We start from the raw sequence: 23,024 nt of genomic DNA, 5'->3' as shown, positions 1-23,024 counted from the left end.
GGACTCGGGAAGGGGAACATCACACACCGGGTCCTATCATGGGGAGGGGGGGAGGGGGAGGGATTGCATTGGGAGTTATACCTGATGTAAATGATAAGTCGATGGGTGCTGATGAGTTGATGGGTGCAGCACAGCAACATGGCACAAGTATACATATGTAACAAACCTGCACATTATGCACATGTACCCTAGAACTTAAAGTATAATAATAATAAAAAATAAATAAATAAAAAAGAAATATACAGGTATTTCTACAATGTATAGAATAATGAACTACGAGTCAAAAAACAGAGTTGGAATCTCATCAGATTTTCAATATATTCTGAGTTTCAGTTTTTTTCTTTTCTAGGACTGGAGAGGTAATTCTTGTTTTTATCTACCTCTCAGTGGACATAAGGCTAACATGAGAAGAGGCATGCAGGTTTTATTTGTAAATTTTTAATATGCAAAATAGATAAGTTAATGATAAACTATTTTCAGAAAGGAACATAAAATTGGAAACTTTGAAATGAATTTGTATTCTAATATCTTAACATTCATAATACTTTATGACCTCTTTGCAGTAGGCAGGAGAGGGCATATTTTATACATAGAAATAATTGACAAATGTGTATTGAGTACCTGCTATCTGGGCTAGATGCACTGCTTGTTGCTGGAGAGAGACTGGAGTACAAAGTAAAGACGTTGCCCTAGTGGCACTTACATTGTAGTTGAGAAGATAGCTAATAAGCAAGTAAACATATTTCCGATGCTTTGCTCTAACAGAATAGTTCTGATGTAGGAGTTTACAGTATTTTCAACAGTCACCCTGTGAGGATCTGGAGAGTTGCTTGGGGGATTGCTTAGATGTGCCTCCTAGCACTTTATAATGCAGTTCCATTCTTTCTTTTTTAAAGCCACACTTTGTTGGAAAAGTAGTATTATTCATGTTTTGCTGTGAGTCTGATCTCTTTTCCTCATGAATAGATGTTTAATTCAAACTTTTCTTGGCATTGGAAAAGTTTGTGCATTTTGGAACAAAGTAAAAAACCATTTTATTATGGAAAATCTAAATATACAAAAGTAAAGAAACTAGGATAATAAATCCACAAATATTCATCATCCAGCTTCAATAATTATGAATTCATGGCCAGTATTATTTTATCCACGCACCCATCCAATTCCTTTCTCAGCTTGGATTAGATGAGGCAAATTCTTTGATATCCATTCATAAATATTTTTCAGCTTGTATTGTAAAAGATGAAGAATCTCTTCTTAAAGCACAATCAAAATATGTCACCTAAAATTAACAACTTATTAATATGAACTAATATATAGTAATTGTTCTATGTCATTGTTCTATGTCCATGTTTCATTATATTTGATAGAGGCTTCATTCAAATGCAGATGGAGTTGTTACATCTTTTTTTGCTTCCATCTTTTAAAAGGATAAAGGCTTTTGTTTTAAGTGTACAGAATGAAAGTGAAAATGTCCTCTGAGTTTTAAAGGCAAAGAAGTGTTGACTAAGGACTTTTTGTTCATGTTTTGAAATGTGACCATACAAAATGCTGTGCTATATGTCTATAGGAATACAAATTAATTTTAGATGTCATCCATGTCTTATAAGGAATTTGCAGTCTTGTGGCTGAATTAGAATGCAAGAGAAGGTAATCCCTTTTGTAATCTACAGTACAAGGCAATGGGGTGTTTTCTGTTCCTGTGGTGGATATTAGTAGTTCTCCTTCTCCATGGTCATTTATGTCAGCATATCAGGATCAGTGAAGTGATTGCAAGGTATATTTTTCTAAATACTGAAAAGAAAAAGCTCACTTTGGGAAGCTGAGGTGGACAGATCACTTGAGTTTGGGAGTTTGAGACCAGCTGGCCAACATGGTGAAACCCCATCTCTACTAAAAATACAAAAATTAGCCAGATGTGGTGGTGCGTACTGTAATTCCAGCTACTCAGGAGGCTGAGGCAAGAGAATCGCTTGAACCTGGGAGGCAGAGGTTGCAGTGAGCCGAGATCATGTCACTGCACTCCAGTCTAGGCAACAGTCAGAGTCTGTCTCAAAAAAAAAAAAAAAAAGGAAAAGATAAAGCTGAGAATTATTTAACCTTTTAATAATTAGAGTAGATTCAGGGTTATCTTTGTTATCACATCATCACATTCCTTTGAATTCAAATGTACCATCATGAGTGGAAAGAAAAAAAATAACAGTATAGCTTGGCCTTGAAAGTTGCCCATACTTTGGGAAGGTAGTGATCAGTGAGGATGGGTTATTGGAGGACCATGGCTTAGGCAACTGTGTGGAGATATGTCTGAAAGTTATTTTAGGTTAAGGTAGTAGAGTAGTTTAACTGGAGGGAAGGTTCATATATGGACATAGTAGTTAGTAAGACCAGTAAGATAGATTGAAAAATAAACTTAATTTTGTTCTTAATTCTTAAAATTTCTATGAAAGTAGTACTTATTATGCTTCTCAAAAGAACCAAATTATGTTGAATTTGATCTGTTGGTGTGTAGGAGGGAGAAGACAGCATATTTGGAATATTTTATTAGTACCATCAATTTTCAATTATTAGTAATAATGGAAGCAGAATCCATGTGGCTATCTGAGCTTCATAGATAACATCCAAAGCATTAATATTCAGATTTTTCTTCATCCTCTTAAGACTTAGTCTTTTACTTACATTGATAACAAGTAGAAATAATGATTTGTGTTACACTTTGCTTTCTTTCTGATGAGAGGACTGAAAAGGATAGGTAGAAATTGGCTAATCCGTACATCTAATAATTGTAAACATTGATCACAATAATAGAAAGTCTTTGCCTTAGCTCATTTCACTATTCTTGTTTCTTATATTTATGTGTGATATTTGCTTTTTATCTTTATCTTTTACTTTAGCTTTATCACTTGGACTTCATGAGCCTCTCAGTACTGACATAGATTTTTAATTTAATTCTCCACATTACTATGCCTACAATTTAGCGAAGTTCCCACCAGTCATATACAGTTCATACCTTGTAAGGTGACAAGCTAGTTTCTAAAGTAAAACATTTGGAATGAATATATATATATAGGCAGGGCTAAAATTTTGTTCTGTAGTTATCCCTTTGTTTTTGTCACCAGGATCTTTTTTTCCTCTTTTGAATGTATTACGCTAATGAGCTTTCAGTAAAGATAATGTTACATTAGTGACCTTCAATCTTCTGACAAACCAGTCATCAAAAACTGATGAAAATAACAAAATTAATACTCTTTTTTAGGGGATTAGTTTCTTATTTTTGTTTCCTAAAAAGGCTAGCTCATTGAATTTGCTCAGAATTTGCACCATTATTCTAGCTCATGCATAACCTGTGAATAAATAAAATACCAAAGATTTATGACCATACATTTTGTAGGTAGTTTTTGTTTTCTAAAGCTTAATCATTCTTTCACATTACCAATCAAATACCTCTTCTTTGTAAAAATTCTGGAAAGCCAAATGTTCAGGTCCGTTTCTTTATAAAACCTGTAGAAATTTCCTTTAGTGATGGAGCTTATATGTGAAGATATCTTGGAAGGTCATCCCTTGACCCCTGTCATTCTTGGTTCTAGATTTCCCAATGCTGGAATTATCAACCAGCTTCAGAGAGAACTGGTGAGGTTGGTTCATCTCTCAGCTAACATGGCCTGCTTCTATTCATTCACCTAGCTTTTAAACTGTTAACATGTAAGATTTGATTTTATCAGATTATTTCTATGTGGTGTAGAAACCAAACTGGGCAGAGTTTGAGCCAAATATGTCCAATGTGCTTAATCACTCATGTCCAACTCATGTGCGTTTGCTTCAGACTCACAGACTGCTTCCTAATCTTGTACTCCAAAGCTCAGTGGCAAGTCTGGTTTCACAGTGAAACCATGGTTTAGGTACAATGGCAATTGATATGGAGAAAAAACAATTAGAATAACATTCCTTAAGAGGTGGCTGTATGTGAGTCAGATATTTAGGGTTTCATGAACTCCACAATCAGTCCATTCAGAAATAAAAGAATAGAATACAGAAAAAAAAATCGATCAAACCAAAAGCTACTACTTTTATCATTTTGGCATAATTTCATCAAGTCTTTTTGTTTATGGACTTTTTTTGGTCCATAATTAAAAGCACAAGGTATATGAGACTTTTTTCTTACAATGCAGTTATAATGTAAAATATTTCATGAGCATAACTTTTGTTGTTGAGGAATAAGTCAATGCATGATATAGTAAAATTTACCCAGTCTCCCATTTCTGGACATTTATATTATATTTACATTTATATTTTTTCCAATTTTATTTATTTATTTATTTATTTATTTTCTTTTTTTTTTTAAATTTATTTATTATTATTATACTTTAAGTTGTAGGGTACATGTGCATAACGTGCAGGTTTGTTACATATGTATACTTGCGCCATGTTGGTGTGCTGCACCCATCAACTCGTCATTTACATCAGGTATAACTCCCAATGCAATCCCTCCCCCTCCCCCCCTCCCCATGATAGGCCCCGGTGTGTGATGTTCCCCTTCCCGAGTCCAAGTGATCTCATTGTTCAGTTCCCACCTATGAGTGAGAACATGTGGTGTTTGGTTTTCTGTTCTTGTGATAGTTTGCTAAGAATGATGGTTTCCAGCTGCATCCATGTCCCTACAAAGGACACAAACTCATCCTTTTTTATGGCTGCATAGTATTCCATGGTGTATATGTGCCACATTTTCTTAATCCAATCTGTCACTGATGGACATATGGGTTGATTCCAAGTCTTTGCTATTGTGAATAGTGCTGCAATAAACATACGTGTGCATGTGTCTTTATAGCAGCATAATTTATAATCCTTTGGGTATATCCCCAGTAATGGGATGGCTGGGTCATATGGTACATCTAGTTCTAGATCCTTGAGGAATCGCCATACTGTTTTCCACAATGGTTGAACTAGTTTACAATCCCACCAACAGTGTAAAAGTGTTCCTATTTCTCCACATCCTCTCCAGCACCTGTTGTTTCCTGACTTTTGAATGATCGCCATTCTAACTGGTGTGAGATGGTATCTCATTGTGGTTTTGATTTGCATTTCTCTGATGGCCAGTGATGAGGAGCATTTTTTCATGTGTCTGTTGGCTGTATGAATGTCTTCTTTTGAGAAATGTCTGTTCATATCCTTTGCCCACTTTTTGATGGGGTTGTTTGTTTTTTTCTTGTAAATTTGTTTGAGTTCTTTGTAGGTTCTGGATATTAGCCCTTTGTCAGATGAGTAGATTGCAAAAATTTTCTCCCATTCTGTAGGTTGCCTGTTCACTCTGATGGTAGTTTCTTTTGCTGTGCAGAAGCTCTTTAGTTTAATGAGATCCCATTTGTCAATTTTGGCTTTTGCTGCTGTTGCTTTTGGTGTTTTAGACATGAAGTCTTTGCCCATGCCTATGTCCTGAATGGTACTACCTAGGTTTTCCTCTAGGATTTTTATGGTATTAGGTCTAACATTTAAGTCTCTAATCCATCTTGAATTAATTTTCGTATAAGGAGTAAGGAAAGGATCCAGTTTCAGCTTTCTACTTATGGCTAGCCAATTTTCCCAGCACCATTTATTAAATAGGGAATCCTTTCCCCATTTCTTGTTTCTCTCAGGTTTGTCAAAGATCAGATGGCTGTAGATGTGTGGTATTATTTCTGAGGGCTCTGTTCTGTTCCATTGGTCTATATCTCTGTTTTGGTACCAGTACCATGCTGTTTTGGTTACTGTAGCCTTGTAGTATAGTTTGAAGTCAGGTAGCGTGATGCCTCCAGCTTTGTTCTTTTGACTTAGGATAGTCTTAGAGATGCGGGCTCTTTTTTGGTTCCATATGAACTTTAAAGCAGTTTTTTCCAATTCTGTGAAGAAGCTCATTGGTAGCTTGATGGGGATGGCATTGAATCTATAAATTACCTTGGGCAGTATGGCCATTTTCACGATATTGATTTTTCCTATCCATGAGCATGGTATGTTCTTCCATTTGTTTGTGTCCTCTTTTATTTCACTGAGCAGTGGTTTGTAGTTCTCCTTGAAGAGGTCCTTTACATCCCTTGTAAGTTGGATTCCTAGGTATTTTATTCTCTTTGAAGCAATTGTGAATGGAAGTTCATTCCTGATTTGGCTCTCTGTTTGTCTGTTACTGGTGTATAAGAATGCTTGTGATTTTTGCACATTAATTTTGTATCCTGAGACTTTGCTGAAGTTGCTTATCAGCTTAAGGAGATTTTGGGCTGAGACAATGGGGTTTTCTAAATATACAATCATGTCATCTGCAAAGAGGGACAATTTGACTTCTTCTTTTCCTAACTGAATACCCTTGATTTCTTTCTCTTGCCTGATTGCCCTAGCCAGAACTTCCAACACTATGTTGAATAGGAGTGGTGAGAGAGGGCATCCCTGTCTTGTGCCAGTTTTCAAAGGGAATTTTTCCAGTTTTTGCCCATTCAGTATGATATTGGCTGTGGGTTTGTCATAAATAGCTCTTATGATTTTGAGGTACGTTCCATCAATACCAAATTTATTGAGCGTTTTTAGCATGAAGGGCTGTTGAATTTTGTCAAAAGCCTTTTCTGCATCTATTGAGATAATGACGTGGTTCTTGTCTTTGGTTCTGTTTATATGCTGGATTATGTTTATTGATTTGCGAATGTTGAACCAGCCTTGCATCCCAGGGATGAAGCCCACTTGATCATGGTGGATAAGCTTTTTGATGTGTTGCTGAATCCGGTTTGCCAGTATTTTATTGAGGATTTTTGCATTGATGTTCATCAGGGATATTGGTCTAAAATTCTCTTTTTTTGTTGTGTCTCTGCCAGGCTTTGTTATCAGGATGATGTTGGCCTCATAAAATGAGTTAGGGAGGATTCCCTCTTTTTCTATTGATTGGAATAGTTTCAGAAGGAATGGTACCAACTCCTCCTTGTACCTCTGGTAGAATTCAGCTGTGAATCCATCTGGTCCTGGACTTTTTTTGGTTGGTAGGCTATTAATTATTGCCTCAATTTCAGAGCCTGCTATTGGTCTATTCAGGGATTCAACTTCTTTCTGGTTTAGTCTTGGAAGAGTGTAAGTGCCCAGGAAATTATCCATTTCTTCAAGATTTTCCGGTTTATTTGCGTAGAGGTGTTTATAGTATTCTCTGATGGTAGTTTGTATTTCTGTGGGGTCGGTGGTGATATCCCCTTTATCATTTTTAATTGCGTCGATTTGATTCTTCTCTCTTTTCTTCTTTATTAGTCTTGCTAGTGGTCTGTCAATTCTGTTGATCTTTTCGAAAAACCAACTCCTGGATTGGTTGATTTTTTGGAGGGTTTTTTGTATGTCTATCTCCTTCAGTTCTGCTCTGATCTTAGTTATTTCTTGTCTTCTGCTGGCTTTCGAATGTGTTTGCTCTTGCTTCTCTAGTTCTTTTAATTGCGATGTTAGAGTGTCAATTTTAGATCTTTCCTGCTTTCTCTTGTGGGCATTTAGTGCTATAAATTTCCCTCTACACACTGCTTTAAATGTATCCCAGAGATTCTGGTATGTTGTATCTTTGTTCTCATTGGTTTCAAAGAACATCTTTATTTCTGCCTTCATTTCGTTATGTACCCAGTAGTCATTCAGGAGCAGGTTGTTCAGTTTCCATGTAGTTGAGCGGTTTTGATTGAGTTTCTTAGTCCTGAGTTCTAGTTTGATTGCACTGTGGTCTGAGAGACAGTTTGTTAAAATTTCTGTTCTTGTACATTTGCTGAGGAGTGCTTTACTTCCAATTACGTGGTCAATTTTGGAGTAAGTACGATGTGGTGCTGAGAAGAATGTATATTCTGTTGATTTGGGGTGGAGAGTTCTATAGAAGTCTATTAGGTCTGCTTGCTGCAGAGATGAGTTCAATTCCTGGATATCCTTGCTAACTTTCTGTCTCGTTGATCTGTCTAATGTTGACAGTGGAGTGTTGAAGTCTCCCATTATTATTGTATGGGAGTCTAAGTCTCTTTGTAAGTCTCTAAGGACTTGCTTTATGAATCTGGGTGCTCCTGTATTGGGTGCATATATATTTAGGATAGTTAGCTCTTCCTGTTGAATTGATCCCTTTACCATTATGTAATGGCCTTCTTTGTCTCTTTTGATCTTTGATGGTTTAAAGTCTGTTTTATCAGAGACTAGTATTGCAACCCTCGCTTTTTTTTGTTCTCCATTTGCTTGGTAAATCTTCCTCCATCCCTTTATTTTGAGCCTATGTATGTCTCTGCGTGTGAGATGGGTCTCCTGAATACAGCAGACTGATGGGTCTTGACTCTTTATCCAGTTTGCCAGTCTGTGTCTTTTAATTGGTGCATTTAGTCCATTTACATTTACGGTTAAGATTGTTATGTGTGAACTTGATCCTGCCATTATGATATTAACTGGTTATTTTGCTCGTTAGTTGATGCAGTTTCTTCCTAGCCTTGATGGTCTTTACATTTTGGCATGTTTTTGCAATGGCTGGTACCGGTTGTTCCTTTCCATGTTTAGTGCTTCCTTCAGGGTCTCTTGTAAGGCAGGCCTAGTGGTGATAAAATCTCTAAGCATTTGCTTATCTGTAAAGGATTTTATTTCTCCTTCACTTATGAAACTTAGTTTGGCTGGATATAAAATTCTGGGTTTAAAATTCTTTTCTTTAAGAATGTTGAATATTGGCCCCCACTCTCTTCTGGCTTGAAGAGTTTCTGCCGAGAGATCTGCTGTTAGTCTGATGGGCTTCCCTTTGTGGGTAACCCGACCTTTCTCTCTGGCTGCCCTTAAGATTTTTTCCTTCATTTCAACTTTGGTGAATCTGGCAATTATGTGTCTTGGAGTTGCTCTTCTCGAGGAGTATCTTTGTGGCGTTCTCTGTATTTCCTGGATTTGAATATTGGCCTGCCCTACTAGGTTGGGGAAGTTCTCCTGGATGATATCCTGAAGAGTGTTTTCCAACTTGGTTCCATTTTCCCCCTCACTTTCAGGCACCCCAATCAGACGTAGATTTGGTCTTTTTACATAATCCCATACTTCTTGCAGGCTTTGTTCATTTCTTTTTCTTCTTTTTTCTTTTGGTTTCTCTTCTCGCTTCATTTCATTCATTTGATCCTCAATCGCTGACATTCTTTCTTCCAGTTGATCGAGTCGGTTACTGAAGCTTGTGCATTTGTCACGTATTTCTCGTGTCATGGTTTTCATCTCTTTCATTTCGTTTATGAGCTTCTCTGCATTAATTACTCTAGCCATCAATTCTTCCACTTTTTTTTCAAGATTTTTAGTTTCTTTGCGCGGGGTACGTAATTCCTCCTTTAGCTCTGAGAAATTTGATGGACTGAAGCCTTCTTCTCTCATCTCGTCGAAGTCATTCTCCGTCCAGCTTTGATCCGTTGCTGGCGATGAGCTGCGCTCCTTTGCCGGGGGAGATGCGCTCTTATTTTTTGAATTTCCAGCTTTTCTGCCCTGCTTTTTCCCCATCTTTGTGGTTTTATCTGCCTCTGGTCTTTGATGATGGTGATGTACTGATGGGGTTTTGGTGTAGGTGTCCTTCCTGTTTGATAGTTTTCCTTCTAACAGTCAGGACCCTCAGCTGTAGGTCTGTTGGAGATTGCTTGAGGTCCACTCCAGACCCTGTTTGCCTGGGTATCAGCAGCAGAGGCTGCAGAAGATAGAATATTTCTGAACAGCGAGTATACCTGTCTGATTCTTGCTTTGGAAGCTTCCTCTCAGGGGTGTACTCCACCCTGTGAGGTGTGGGGTGTCAGACTGCCCCTAGTGGGGGATGTCTCCCAGTTAGGCTACTCAGGGGTCAGGGACCCACTTGAGCAGGGAGTCTGTCCCTTCTCAGATCTCAACCTCCGTGTTGGGAGATCCACTGCTCTCTTCAAAGCTGTCAGACAGAGTGGTTTGCGTCTGCAGAGCTTTCTGCTTCATTTGTTATTGTTTACTGTGCCCTGTCCCCAGAGGTGGAGTCTACAGAGACAGGCAGGTTTCCTTGAGCTGCTGTGAGCTCCACCCAGTTCGAGCTTCCCAACAGCTTTGTTTACCTACTTAAGCCTCAGCAATGGCGGGTGCTCCTCCCCCAGCCTCGCTGCTGCCTTGCCGGTAGATCACAGACTGCTGTGCTAGCAATGAGGGAGGCTCCGTGGGTGTGGGACCCTCCCGGCCAGGTGTGGGATATGATCTCCTGGTGTGCCTGTTTGCTTAAAGTGCAGTATTGGGGTGGGAGTTACCCGATTTTCCAGGTGTTGTGTGTCTCAGTTCCCCTGGCTAGGAAAATGGATTCCCTTCCCCCTTGCCCTTCCCAGGTGAGGCAATGCCTCGTCCTGCTTCAGCTCTCGCTGGTCGGGCTGCAGCAGCTGACCAGCACCGATCGTCTGGCACTCCCCAGTGAGATGAACCCAGTACCTCAGTTGAAAATGCAGAAATCACCGGTCTTCTGTGTCGCTCGCGCTGGGAGTTGGAGACTGGAGCTGGTCCTATTCGGCCATCTTACTCCGCCCCCCAATTTTATTTTTATGTTGAAGTCCCAAAGACCACCCCAAGTTTGGTGATTCATTAGAGGATCTCACAGTACTTAGCATATGGTTGTAGTCATGGCTAAGATTTATTACAGTGAAAGGTTACAAAGCAAAAGCAGCAAAGGGAAGAGGTACAGGGAATGAAATCCACAGGAAACCAGGAGCAAGAGTCCAATAGTTCTCTCCCAGTGGAGTCAGAAAGGATGCGCTGAATTCCTCCAGCAACAAGTCATGACAACATGTGTGAAGTGTTATATACCTGGGATGCTTGTTTAAAACTTAGTACCCATGATTTTTATTGGAGCCTAGTCACATAGGCATACTCTGCCTAGCATGTACCAGCATTCTGGATTTCTGGAAGGAAAGCAGGTATTCAACAAAAACCATATTGCTTGCACAATTGGTCTGGGTATAGTGAGACACTCTTATCATTTAGGGAAAGTTTTATGTCAGGAATTGTTTACCTGCTGAGTTCTAAGATGTCAGCTGAAGGTCAACTTTACAAGCAGATGTTGCTAAGAGTAGCAGTCTCAAGCTTGCTGTTTTAAGTGTTTTCTGTATAATTATTATAAATAATGCTATAATAAACAATTTTGTTAACCTTTACTCACATTTCAGATAATTTTCTTAGGAAAGACTCTTAGAAATTAGTATTACAAAAAATATGAACATGTAAAAGACTTTTATTACTGACAATTACTTTCCTAAAATTCTTTCCAAATTTTCATTTTCATCAGAGATGTATGAGTTCAAGCATCAAAGCCTTGGCTAAAATCGGTAAGGTACATTTGATTCATTAATATATCATAAACTTGGAATAAGTATTTTTTTAAAAAAATCAAATTATGTGAGATAAACAAAAGACTAGTTAATTGTTGCTTCTTTTCAGGTAGACCACTAAGAATATGCCCTTTAAATTATCACTCAGTGTGCATTTTTCCCCAGGATCTCTGTCTTTCTTGCTTAGAAACCTATACTTCATTGTTATCTGTAAAACATGTATCATCTAGTTCACCAGAACAATCATTTGTACTACACAATTAGTGCATATCCTGTTCCAGTAACTGTGGTTATGCAGGCGGCAAAACTGCTCGGGACACAGTCCCAATCCTGCTGGAGTTTGCAGCCCACCCCCCCAACCCTACACCCACTCCCACAAAGGTGCCATTGAGGGCATATTTAAAGGAAACATTCATTTTATTATGTATCTTTATTAAAGGAAGTTTAAACAAATTGTATTTTCTCCTTTACAAATACAAAACGTTCTCTTTAGAAAAAGATGAATGAAATTTAGTCTCAATCTAATGCTTCCTTAGAGACAAACATTTCTAAACTTCATTTTGCTTTCTCCATACCTTGCTTTGCTCATAATTTTAACATAATTTTTGCCCATATTTACCTAAAATTATATAGACTTATTTTTAATGTGTTTTCTCTAAAATTGCCATTAGTTATGATTAATTGCAAAACATTTGGAAAATACAGAACATTATCATGACAGCCACCTAGTATTCTGCTGCCCAAAGACAATTGCTTGTTATTTTTTTTCCTCTTAGTTAAGCCACCCAGCTTTATGGGAACACCCAGAGGCTGCTCCCATGATATAAGGAAGAGCTTTGTGAAGGGCACGGTCATGATTCAGGTGATTCAGTTTGAGTTGCTAAAAGAGAGAAAACTCATATTTAAGTTACAAGAAAATAAAAATCGCCATTATATTGGGTCTCTGGGTACATGTTCCAAACCAAATAAAATGTTTAGTCTTTGCCAGTGCCTAACAGAACAAACTGGTTATTGTTTCTTTGGATAATCATAGAACAGAAATCAGTTTGAAAGCTCATTTCATTTGAACTGTGAGTAAGTTCAAGTTTATACCCTAGGGGAAAAAATGGTTTGGTTCCTAAGAAAGTAGAATATGCAGAAGAGAAACTGTGAGGTGAAGCCAGGCAGGACCACACTTTAAGACCAAGCTGTAGTATCTGTGTAACTGCACCTGATCCTGTGAGAACTGAGTATACTGGTGAGGGGAAGAACTGCTAGTTCTCTTATACCGTGGTTTCTAAATTCTTTTATTGATTCATGCTTCAGTCTTCAGTCAAGTGTTTTCTGAGCAAATTTTCAGAGCATTGGTATATTTGATAATGATTTTTTTTCCTGGCCTTTACACATTGAAGACAATTTGGTTATAAAATTTATTTAACTTTTCACTTTCCTGAAAATTCTGTTAGTGGTCTATTATTTATTGATTATTTTGCTGTTTCACAGAAGAAATTTGAGAATAACCTGGAGTTTATACCTTTGCAGATGTTTTTCTTCTTGAATATGTATGAAATTTACTTTATTTTTATCATTTAAATTTTCTTTACTCCTGTAATTTTGCAGAATATATTTGTATGCAAGTCTCTTTTAATAAACTTACCCAAAAATTCAATAAACTCCAATAGTCAGATGATTCAAATCTTTTGTTCAGCTCAGGAAATTATTACATAGTATATTTTCTTCATTTCTGATTGTTCTAGTTTCATCTTCAGTAATGTGTATGGTTCCTTTGATGGATATTTATTTTTTGTGCTCTTTAATCTATAATCTTCTCTCTTATAATTCTCATCTTTGATGCTTTTCTTCTGCATTCTAGGAGTGCTTGCCAAATCCAGTCATTTGATATTCTATGCTGTCACTTATACTCCTACTAACTCCGAAGTACATTTTTATTCTGCCATTACATTTTTGGTTTCTTTGTATTTCTTCCCTTTTAAAAATGCTAATTTTCATTTTTATTTGACTTACAATTATTATTATTGTTAAACTCTTAGTTATTTCCTTATTGTTTTGACTTCTATTTCAAGGAGTTGGCTTATTATAATATAGTGAGAATGCCAAGCACTTTTCTATAATTTTCCCCTGTGTCTAGCAGAATATTTTTAGACTTAAACACTTTTACTGAATTTTTAGAATTGTAGACTGTGTTAGTTTCCCTAAGGCTGCTGTAACAAATTACCGAAAACCTGGTAACTTGAAACAATCCCCAATTTTTTCTTCTATTTGTAGAGGCTAGAAGTTTGAAATCAATTTCACTGAATTAAGTCAAGGTGTCTGCAGGACTAGTTTCTTCCAGAGACGCTAGGGAAGAATCTGTTTCCATGTCTTTTCCAGCTTCTGGAGGCCACCTGCATTCCTTGGCTCAGGAGCCCTTTTTCACATCTCTGCATTCTATTTTTTGCCTCATCACGTCTTCTCTTCTGTAGTAAAGTCTCCCTCTGCCTCTTTTGTAAGGACACTTGTGATTACATGTGGGGCCCACCAGGACAGTCCCAGATAATCTCCCTCCCCATTTCAGAATCCTTAATTTAATCACAGTTGCAAAGTCTCTCTTGCCATATAAGCTAACATTTATAGGTTCCAGGGATTAGGACATGGTTCTCTTTCTGATTGGTCTACCAGAGACCCTTTCCCTTGTGTCAGTCACAGGTAAGCTTCAAGATAGATCTGGGTTCACACAACCTCTTACCCTCTGTCTGAACTTGAGCAAGGGATATAATAAGTTTTCTCCTCTGTCAAATGGAACATCTGCCTCGTAGGGTTATTCTGCAGCACAGGTCAGGTAATGTGTGTAAATTGTTTAGTAATATGAGCCTTCAGTAAGTGTTAACAAGTATTACCGTGATTAATATAGGCCCTAGTTTATTTACTCTGCCCCAGATAAGGAGAAATTGATCTATGCAGTGAGTGATTACAAATAGAAAGAACGTGTGGATTTTTCTCAGCCCTGAGAAAAATCTAGTTCTATAGTTGATGATCAGGTGTCAATGCCTGGTTCTCTGTCTAATTCCCAATAACTTGCAGACATCTGTCTCAAACAGTTGAGCTCTGCTAAGGTGGAGACTTGCCTATTCCACACCTTCGTTCTTATTGTTTTCAGCTATTTAGCTCATGAAAAACTACAATCTCCATTATGCATTATTATCAATACCTGCCCTCCCCAGCCTCCACACAGAACTCTTTCCTTTCCATAAGACTGTATCAAATACTGCTGCTGAAGTCAGGGTTGCTTTCTTGCCTAGTTGTTGTCCTGGAGCTGTAGTGTCTATGTGAATTGTGGTAGATGAAGGTAGGAAAAGGGAATCAGTTATTTTAAAGCGGCACCTACATTGTAGAGAAACATTTTTCATTCTTTTTTTTTCTGTATTTTTTTCCTTGGGAGATATTAAGCATCTTTCTACCGTTTTTCAGATTAGGGAGGGGTGAGTATACGATTATGTAAAAGTCACTGATTGCTTTCCTCAATTCATTTCCATTATCCTAATTAAATTTTCTTCTCAATTGCAAATTGGTAAACGATTAGATTTATTTTTTGTGACTTTGAGATTTTCATCTTCTCCTTTGTCATTATAGTATTTATTGAGGTTGTAAAGTGGCTGCCTCACAGCCAAGGGTAACAGACCATATTGAACCAGAAGTCATTATATTCTTGAAGATTTTCTAATCTACTATTAGCTTCAAAGTATCTACACAACTTGTTCGAATACTTGGCGATTCAGAAAGATGTTACGCAACAGTGATGCTACTGTTCTATATCACATTCTTTTCTAATCAGAATGAAGTTCCCATATATATTCTAACTTACCTTAAGCTTATTTGCTTCTTAGTATTTGCTCTCTGTCTACAAACCTCTGGTTTCTTCAGATAGCCAAACAAGGATTAAAAGTATGTCTTATTTGCTATAAACTCATATATATATATATATATGTTTATTAAGTATAGCTCACAGAATCTCAAGATCCCACAAAGGTCCCACAATAGGCTGTCTGCAGGCTGAGGAGCAAGGAAAGCCAATCCAAGTTCCAAAACTGAAGAACTTCAAGTCTGATGTTCGAGGGCAGGAAGCATCCAGCATGGGAGAAAGATGTAGGCTGGGAGGCTAGTCTCTCTTTTCATATTTTTCTGTCTGCTTATATTCTAGCCATGCTGGCAGCTGGTTAGATTGTGCTTACCCAGGCTAAGGGTGGGTCTGCCTTTCCCATCCCACTGACTCAAATGCTAATCTCCTTTAGCAACACCCTCACAGATACATCCAGCATCAATACTTTATATTCTCCAATCCAATCAAGTTGACACTCATTATTAACCATCACAGCACACAAAGTGTTAAACAGAACATAGTATGAAAAGAATTATCCATATTTCTTAGATATTTTATAACAGAAACGGTATCCATTATTATTAACTGGCATTCACTAGATGTACATAATTTAGTCTATCGAATCTGTCAGGACTCAGAACACAATACCCCAAAAATGTGGTCTCTTGGCATGCTGAGTATTTTGAGCTGCAAGGATTGAGAGAACAGTAGAAGCAGGAACCTCTGGATTTTTCTCCCTAGAAGCTGGACGTAGAAACTAGAATTCCTTTACTCCAAAGCTAGCCACAAAACCCAGGAAATTCACTCTCTGACGTCCTACCTTCCCTTCTGAAGACTCTCTTATGACAAATGTCTTGCCCCATACCTGGAAGCCAAGACGAATCTGAAGAAATGGGCCTTGCTGAGTTTCCCCTAGTTTACTACCATAAGGTCATACGGCATTTTTGTCCAATCATACTTCTATATGACTGTCCGTTCTTCATAAAAAATATAGTTTTCCCCGAGTCTTTGGGTCTTCATTTCTGAAGCTTCCCATGTTACACAAAACTTTGATAAACAAGCTTGTTATACTTTTCTCTTGTTTATCAGTCTTTGTTATAGAGATGTCACCTCCATGAACACTTCCAATGGGTGAGGAAAATATATTACTTTTTCTCCTCTACAAATCTTTGTTTTAATTGAATCCTTTAGGAAACAGCTTATTATAAACAAACAAAAGAAGGTGGTTTAAGTAATTTTAGAGTATATGCCTTGTTCTTTTTGTACTATAAATTCAACACGTAAGAACTGATTTAAATGGACATTTCAGTCATTAATTCTAAAATCTAAACTAATGTAACAGATGGAATTCAGCCACCCAAGCAAGCTTCTGGGGTTTGATTATTCAAATGATTAAGATGCTATTTGTCAACTCTAGTTTACCACCCCTTTTAATTATATAGATAATCAAACTAAGAACTGCTAATTCTGTCTCCTAACTATTAATTGTTTGTAATTACCTACAGATTAAAACTGCATGTGCAATTAACTCAAAGAATTAATTGATACGAGAGAATTGATAAAAGGGAAACAGAACGAGCCTGGCATAAAAGAGGCTCTAGGGACACAGGACCACTAAACCCAGTAATGTCTTTGATTTTATCATATCCTAATAAAGATTCATTTTCATTTGAACTTCCTTCTACTCTGGAAGGCACATATACAGACTATTTCTTAAGAGCATTTGATTTCTAAGTTGACTAAAACAGTGTATTTTTAAACGCCGAACTACTATTGCCTTTGGGTCTTTTGCTGATATCCAGGTGAATTAAACCAATCTATTCATTTGTGATACAAAGATAATATTTGTCACTACAAAAATTATAGATGTGGGGACTGTTTTAACTACTTAAGAACTTTTCTTTCCTTCCTTTTTCTTTCCCTTGTTTCTCGTTCCCTGACATTATCACCTGTCATATACGATCTTTTCAGTTTTCTGTGAGTCATTTGTATAATTTAAGCTTCTAAAATAACAACTGCTTATTAGGTTTTGGAAATGTCTCCTACCTGTGTAAATAACTGGCCAATTGTCAACTACATAAATTTGAATAAAAAAGGAAAATAAAACTGAAAAATGATTATCATTATAAACATCAAGGTGATGCTAGAAAATGAGGGGAGATGGTCTGGTGAAAAATATCTAAAAATCAGAATTTTAAAAGTCAATTTTTAAGGATTTTCTGGTTCTTCATGTATTTATTTCTGTTGGATTCTATGGGACCTTTCACTCTTATGGTTTTGTTGGTTAGCCTTGTAGTCAATGCCAAATCAGTTTCTAATCCAGGAGCACGCGCGCGTGCGTGCACACAGACACACACAGACACTTGGGGCACACCATTATATTCAGTTTTATGATGCATACAAAGCAAGCGAAAGACTTTTAAGTTTTGATATGCAAATTAGATATGCAGAAAGGCAGCACACTAACATGAATTAATATTTTTTGATGATAGTCTGAAATATTGAAGAAATGCAAAGTCAGATATCAGTATGAGTAGTTAATTAACAAATTTTTTATGTTCAAGGATACCTACTTTTTAACTCCTTGTTAAACTGAGGTGACCATTTTGGTTTCTTTCTAAATCTTGATACTGAATTTTCCTCAGATTTGTTTACTCTTACGATATTTTCTTCTGTCCTGCTGACTGATAACTGGGATTACTGACAAGATTTCTGTTCCACCTATCAATATATAGCCTACTCTTGTGCAGATGTGTACACACACACACACACACACACCCCTGGGATTCAGAACCTTTATTTCTGTGTGGCATTATCTGTGAAGATTGTTGACTCCAGGAAGGGTTTGTGAAGATTTAGTCTGATTAATGACTTTGGTCTTCATCAAAGTATTAGCTTAAAACTTTCGACCGACTTTGTGGAATAAACTGGAATTTGTTGCATGTCACCTTCTGTGCCTGGCTTCTAAGGGGGAGTCATTAGCATACATCAGTATGTGAATGATTACCTTGAGGATTTTAGTGGAGGCTTTACTGCTTCCAGAAAAGTTATAGCTATATTTTCTAGTATGATACCTACATACTGGGAGAAAATAATGCATGGGGTTTTCAACTCTGTGAGTCTGCTTTGTGAGTAAACAAGATAAAACATTTGAAAATGCTCTGGACACTATTGGAAAAATAAGTCGTATAGGTTTTAGTTTCATATATTGGGTTAGACTCTTCAGTATCAAGAAGATAACCTCTTTGCCTGTAAGATTTAACCTTTTCAGACCAATTCTTTTTTTAATCACAGAGAAATTTTATTTATTTAATTTTATTTTTTAAATTAACAAATAATAATTGTACACATTCATGGGAGTACTGAGTGATGTTTTTATATATATAATGTATAGTGATCAGATCAGGGTGGTTAATATATTTATCATCTCAGAAATTTGTCATTTCTTTGTGTTGGGAATGTTCAGTATCCTCCTTCTTATTCACCAGTGTTTTCATAGCTACCTCATTCACATTGCTAATGAATCAGAAACACAGAGCTGTTCCAGGTAAGTTATAGTCCTTTCCTTGAAACAGTTTATAAATTCAAAAAGAAGATTGGAAAGAGAAGCATGATTATCTGAAATATGAGATATCGTTTATTGTATGTAATGGTGCATTAAGGGGAATGGGTAGGTCAGGAATAATGCTGATGAGTTGGAGAATGCTTTGAATTCATTAAGAGGGCTTCATAAGAAATGTAAGGGTGTACACATCTTAATAACGCTTGTGTTACTCTTTTATACTCTCTTGGTCTTATAAAGCTGCCAAATGAAAATATAAAGGGCATGGCCTACTCCTTGCTATCTTCTTCTTAGGACTAAAATGCTCAGATTCTCTACAAGCTACTCGTTATTGGCCTTTGCTTCCATTAAAGAATTTTGAGTTCGAGACCATCCTGGCTAACACTGTGAAACCCCGTCGCTACTAAAACATACAAAAAATTAGCTGGACGTGGTGGCAGGTGCCTATAGTCCCAGCTACTCATGAAGCTGAGGCAGGAGAATGGCATGAACCCTGTGAGGGGAAGCTTACAGTGCAGTGAGCCGAGATCCTGCCACTTCACTCCAGTCTGGGAGAAAGAGTGAGACTATGTCTCCAAAAAAAAAAAAAAAAAAAAAAAAAGAATTCCACTGATTCACATTGAATTTTGATTGAAATATATGATTGTGTTATATATGATTGTGTTGCCTCTTCAAAAGATTTTGGCTTTTTGAAAGAGTGCAGAGACTCTTGATTGAAATGGATGAGGCAGAATGTATATGTAATGATTAGAATGTCTCTGAGATAACATTACCTTTTTATGGTTTTATGTTACTTCGTCGCCTCCCCATAGAGCACTCAACTTATGATCCTGTAAATAAATTGAAGCAGTGAAGTGAGAGAATTTATTACTTCTTGAGTTTTCTATAAATTTATATACAACTAAGTAGTCCATGGATGACTTTATTACATTGAAAGTTTCAGGAAAGACTATATAGGTACACACATATACATATATGAAAGAAAATTGGAAATATGAAAATAGTTTGGTTCATTTGGATGGCAGGATTGAACTGAATTTTCTTCTTTTTAAATGATTAATATCTCTGAGAAAAAAAATGGACAAATCAATCTTAAATCTCCTTCCTATGATTAAAGAAAAAAGGTTCCTGTAGAAATCTTATATACCAACTGCCATGAGACAGAAGAAATATATGGCGATGCTGGCTAACCTTTTGTGCTTTCCACCTATTTACCTTAAACACTTTTCATAATTTAATTTACTTTGCAATATCAAAACATGTGCCTTTTAAATACTGAATTTTCTTTTAAAGTGTGTAATACAGAGAGGTTTTCTTTTTATTTTTATAAGTGCTATTCGCAAATATGATTTTGCTTTAAGCCTCTTTTAAAAAAAAAGAAGTTGATGTTCTTCAGGAGGAGATAGTGAAAAGAATGAACCTATTCGTTTTCTGATGGGCACACTGTGCAATAAAAACACGAGAGCCTTACCGTATGAAGGCGCCAGTTAATTGAAGCCTCTTTCTATGCAGTCCTATCATTTCTTCATTTCTCTCTGATTAGATGACAAGATGTGATTTTAATACAGAATAGTGAGGCCATAAAGATGATTTGCTTTACTCTTTGCAACATTAAGCAATATAGTCAGTGTGTACTTTTCCTGGATAAATATTGTTTTAACCTGCATTGATATTTCTAACAGACAAAGCATTCTATGATTGGAGAGGATTTGTGCCGACAAGGTCGTTCTGTTTGCCTTATGACTCCAGTCGAGTTACTTTCTCTCAATCATCATCAACATTTCGGGATTATTATACAGTAAGTATTTATAAAACTGGATGTAGATTTGAATGACCATTTTTCCAGTAAATTATTGGGTTAATTTTGATGAAAGCACTTGAGATTTTACTATGGACCTATTTCAGGCCTAAGATAGTTCTCCACTGAAATTCATTTTTTTCTGAAGCAATGCTTTAGTTCTGTTCTTGTGTCTTGGGTAAATCTTGCTGATCACCCGATCCCACAATATGCATGTCATTTTTTATTTGAAGAGCATTAGTTAAAGTGATCATCACATAGTTTGCCCCAAATGTGTTAGCACCTCAACTATTTTTGTAGTGGTACATAGGCTATCAAGAAAACATAATGAAGGCAAGGGGAGAATGTAGATATCTGTTAAAGGCATGATAATGAAAGGATTAAAAAATCCAAGGGCAGTTTTATGACCACATGTTGATGGTTTTCTGAATAAAGGCTCTAATCCAGGACATGAGAACTTGTGATCTTAAAGCAGAATTGGTACTTTAAATTCATCTATTTCTCAAAGCATGTCCTAATATATACATGTGAATAGCAGAAGATACTCATGTTATTCAGACATCTTTAGCAACAATTTCTTAAAAGACCATGTAATGCTATTTTACAATATTGTGTTTCTCAGTGTCTGTAAATATGTCTGGGTTTCTTGCATCTCTTACATGTTCTGTTCTGTGTGTGAATATATCTGTCCTGTCCTTTATCTTCTTTATCTTTTTCTCTCTTTTCATATCACTGATTTTTTTTTCCTGGACTTGCCATTTGCTGCTATTACAAAATGCCACAGACTGGATGGATTAAACAACAAAAATTTATTTTCTTACTGTTCTGGAGGCTGGAAGTCCAAGATAAAGTTGCTGGCAGCATTGGCTTCTTCTGAGACCCCTTTCCTTGGCTTGCAGACTGCTACCTTCTCATTGTGTCCTCACATTGTCTTTCTTCTTTTTGTTTGAGATGGAGTCTCGCTCTGTTGCTCAGGCTGGAGTGCAATGGCATTATCTCAGCTCACTGCAACCTCTACCTGCCGGGTTTAAGTGATTCTTGTGCCTCAACCTTCTGAGTAGCTGGGATTACAGATGCTTGCCACTGTGCCTGGATAATGTTTGTATTTTTAGTAGAGACGAGGTTTCACCATATTAGTTAGACTGGTCTCAAACTCCTGACCTTAGGTGATCCGCCCACTTTACCCTCCCAAAGTACTGGCATTACAGGTGTCAGCCACTGTGCCTGGCCACGTTGTCTTTCTTCTGTACTAATGCATCCCTGGTGTCATATTGGATTAGGACCCTACCCTTATGATGTCATTTAATCTTAATTACCTCCTTAAAGGCCTTATTTCCAAATTAAGATACAGTGGTGGTTTGAACTTCTACGTATGAATTTCAAAGGGACACAATTTAGTCCATAACATCATTAGACAACTGAAATATATTTTACAAAATTATTTTATCTACCTGTTGAATAGTTCTTAATCTGTCATTTTAAATAACACGTGTTGAATTTTTAATTTTTCTGTAAACCAAAACTTAAGTTATTACTATATAATATTTAGCGTATGTTGCTAAATTCCTTGTGAGTCAAATTTACTAAAACTAATTTTATTTTATTTTTAATGTTTTTATTAAGTTTGTTTTTATAGATTTGGCAATAGTGCAGTTAGTTGTTTTACATGGATAGTTATATTGTGCTGAAGTCTGGACTTTCAGTGTAGCTGTCACCTCAATAATGTACATTGTCCACAATAGATAGCATTTCATCCCTCACCCCTCTCCCATCCTCCCACCTATCAGCATCTGCAATGTCTATTGGATGACCATCACTATCCATGGTTTAGCTCCCATTTACAAGTGAGAACATGTGGTTTTTGACTTTCTGCTTCTGAGTCATTTTGCTTAGGATAATGGCCTCCAATTCCATCCACATTGCTTCAAAATACATGATTTCATTCTTTTATATGACTGAGTAGTATTCCACGGGGTGTGTGTGTGTGTGTGTGTGTGTGTGTGTATATATATTTCCCATATTTTTAATCCAATCATCTATTGATGGACATTTATGTTTATTTCATGACTTTGTTACTGTAAACAGTGCTGCCATAAACATAATGAACGTGTGTATCTCTTTTGATACAATGATTTCTTTTTGTTTGGGTAGATATCCAGTAGTTGGATTGCTGAACTGAAGGGTAGTTCTATTTTTAGTTTTGAGAAATCTCCAGACTGTTTCCCATAGAGGGGGTACTAACTTATATTTCCACTAATTGTATAAGTGTTCCCTTTTCTCTGCATCCTCACCAACATCTATTGTTTTTGACATTTCAGTAGCCACTCTGATGTGTAAGATGGTGTTTCATTGTGGTTTTAATTTGCATTTCTTTGGTGATTAGTGATGTGGAGCATTTTTTCATATGTTTGTTGGCTGCTTGTGTGTCTTCTTTTGAAAAATGTCCACTTATGTCCTTTGCCCACTTTTTAATGGGATTATTTGTTTTTTTCTTGTTGTTTGCATTTCTAATAAATTCTGGAT

At 36.8% G+C, this 23,024-nt stretch overlaps 1 protein-coding gene across 1 annotated transcript in view; it reads left to right on the top strand.

Moving 5' to 3' along the window:
- The window catches only part of IQCM (IQ motif containing M), a 398,588-nt gene that overhangs the window by 106,557 nt on the left and 269,007 nt on the right, over positions 1-23,024 (top strand). The window contains 1 exon segment of the mRNA XM_007999956.3: positions 20,386-20,501. Within this exon segment, the coding sequence (XP_007998147.3) occupies positions 20,386-20,501 (116 nt within the window).

This window comes from Chlorocebus sabaeus, chromosome 7, assembly GCF_047675955.1.
Source record: "Chlorocebus sabaeus isolate Y175 chromosome 7, mChlSab1.0.hap1, whole genome shotgun sequence".
NCBI lineage: Eukaryota > Metazoa > Chordata > Mammalia > Primates > Cercopithecidae > Chlorocebus > Chlorocebus sabaeus.
This window is presented reverse-complemented; position numbering and strand designations above follow the sequence as displayed.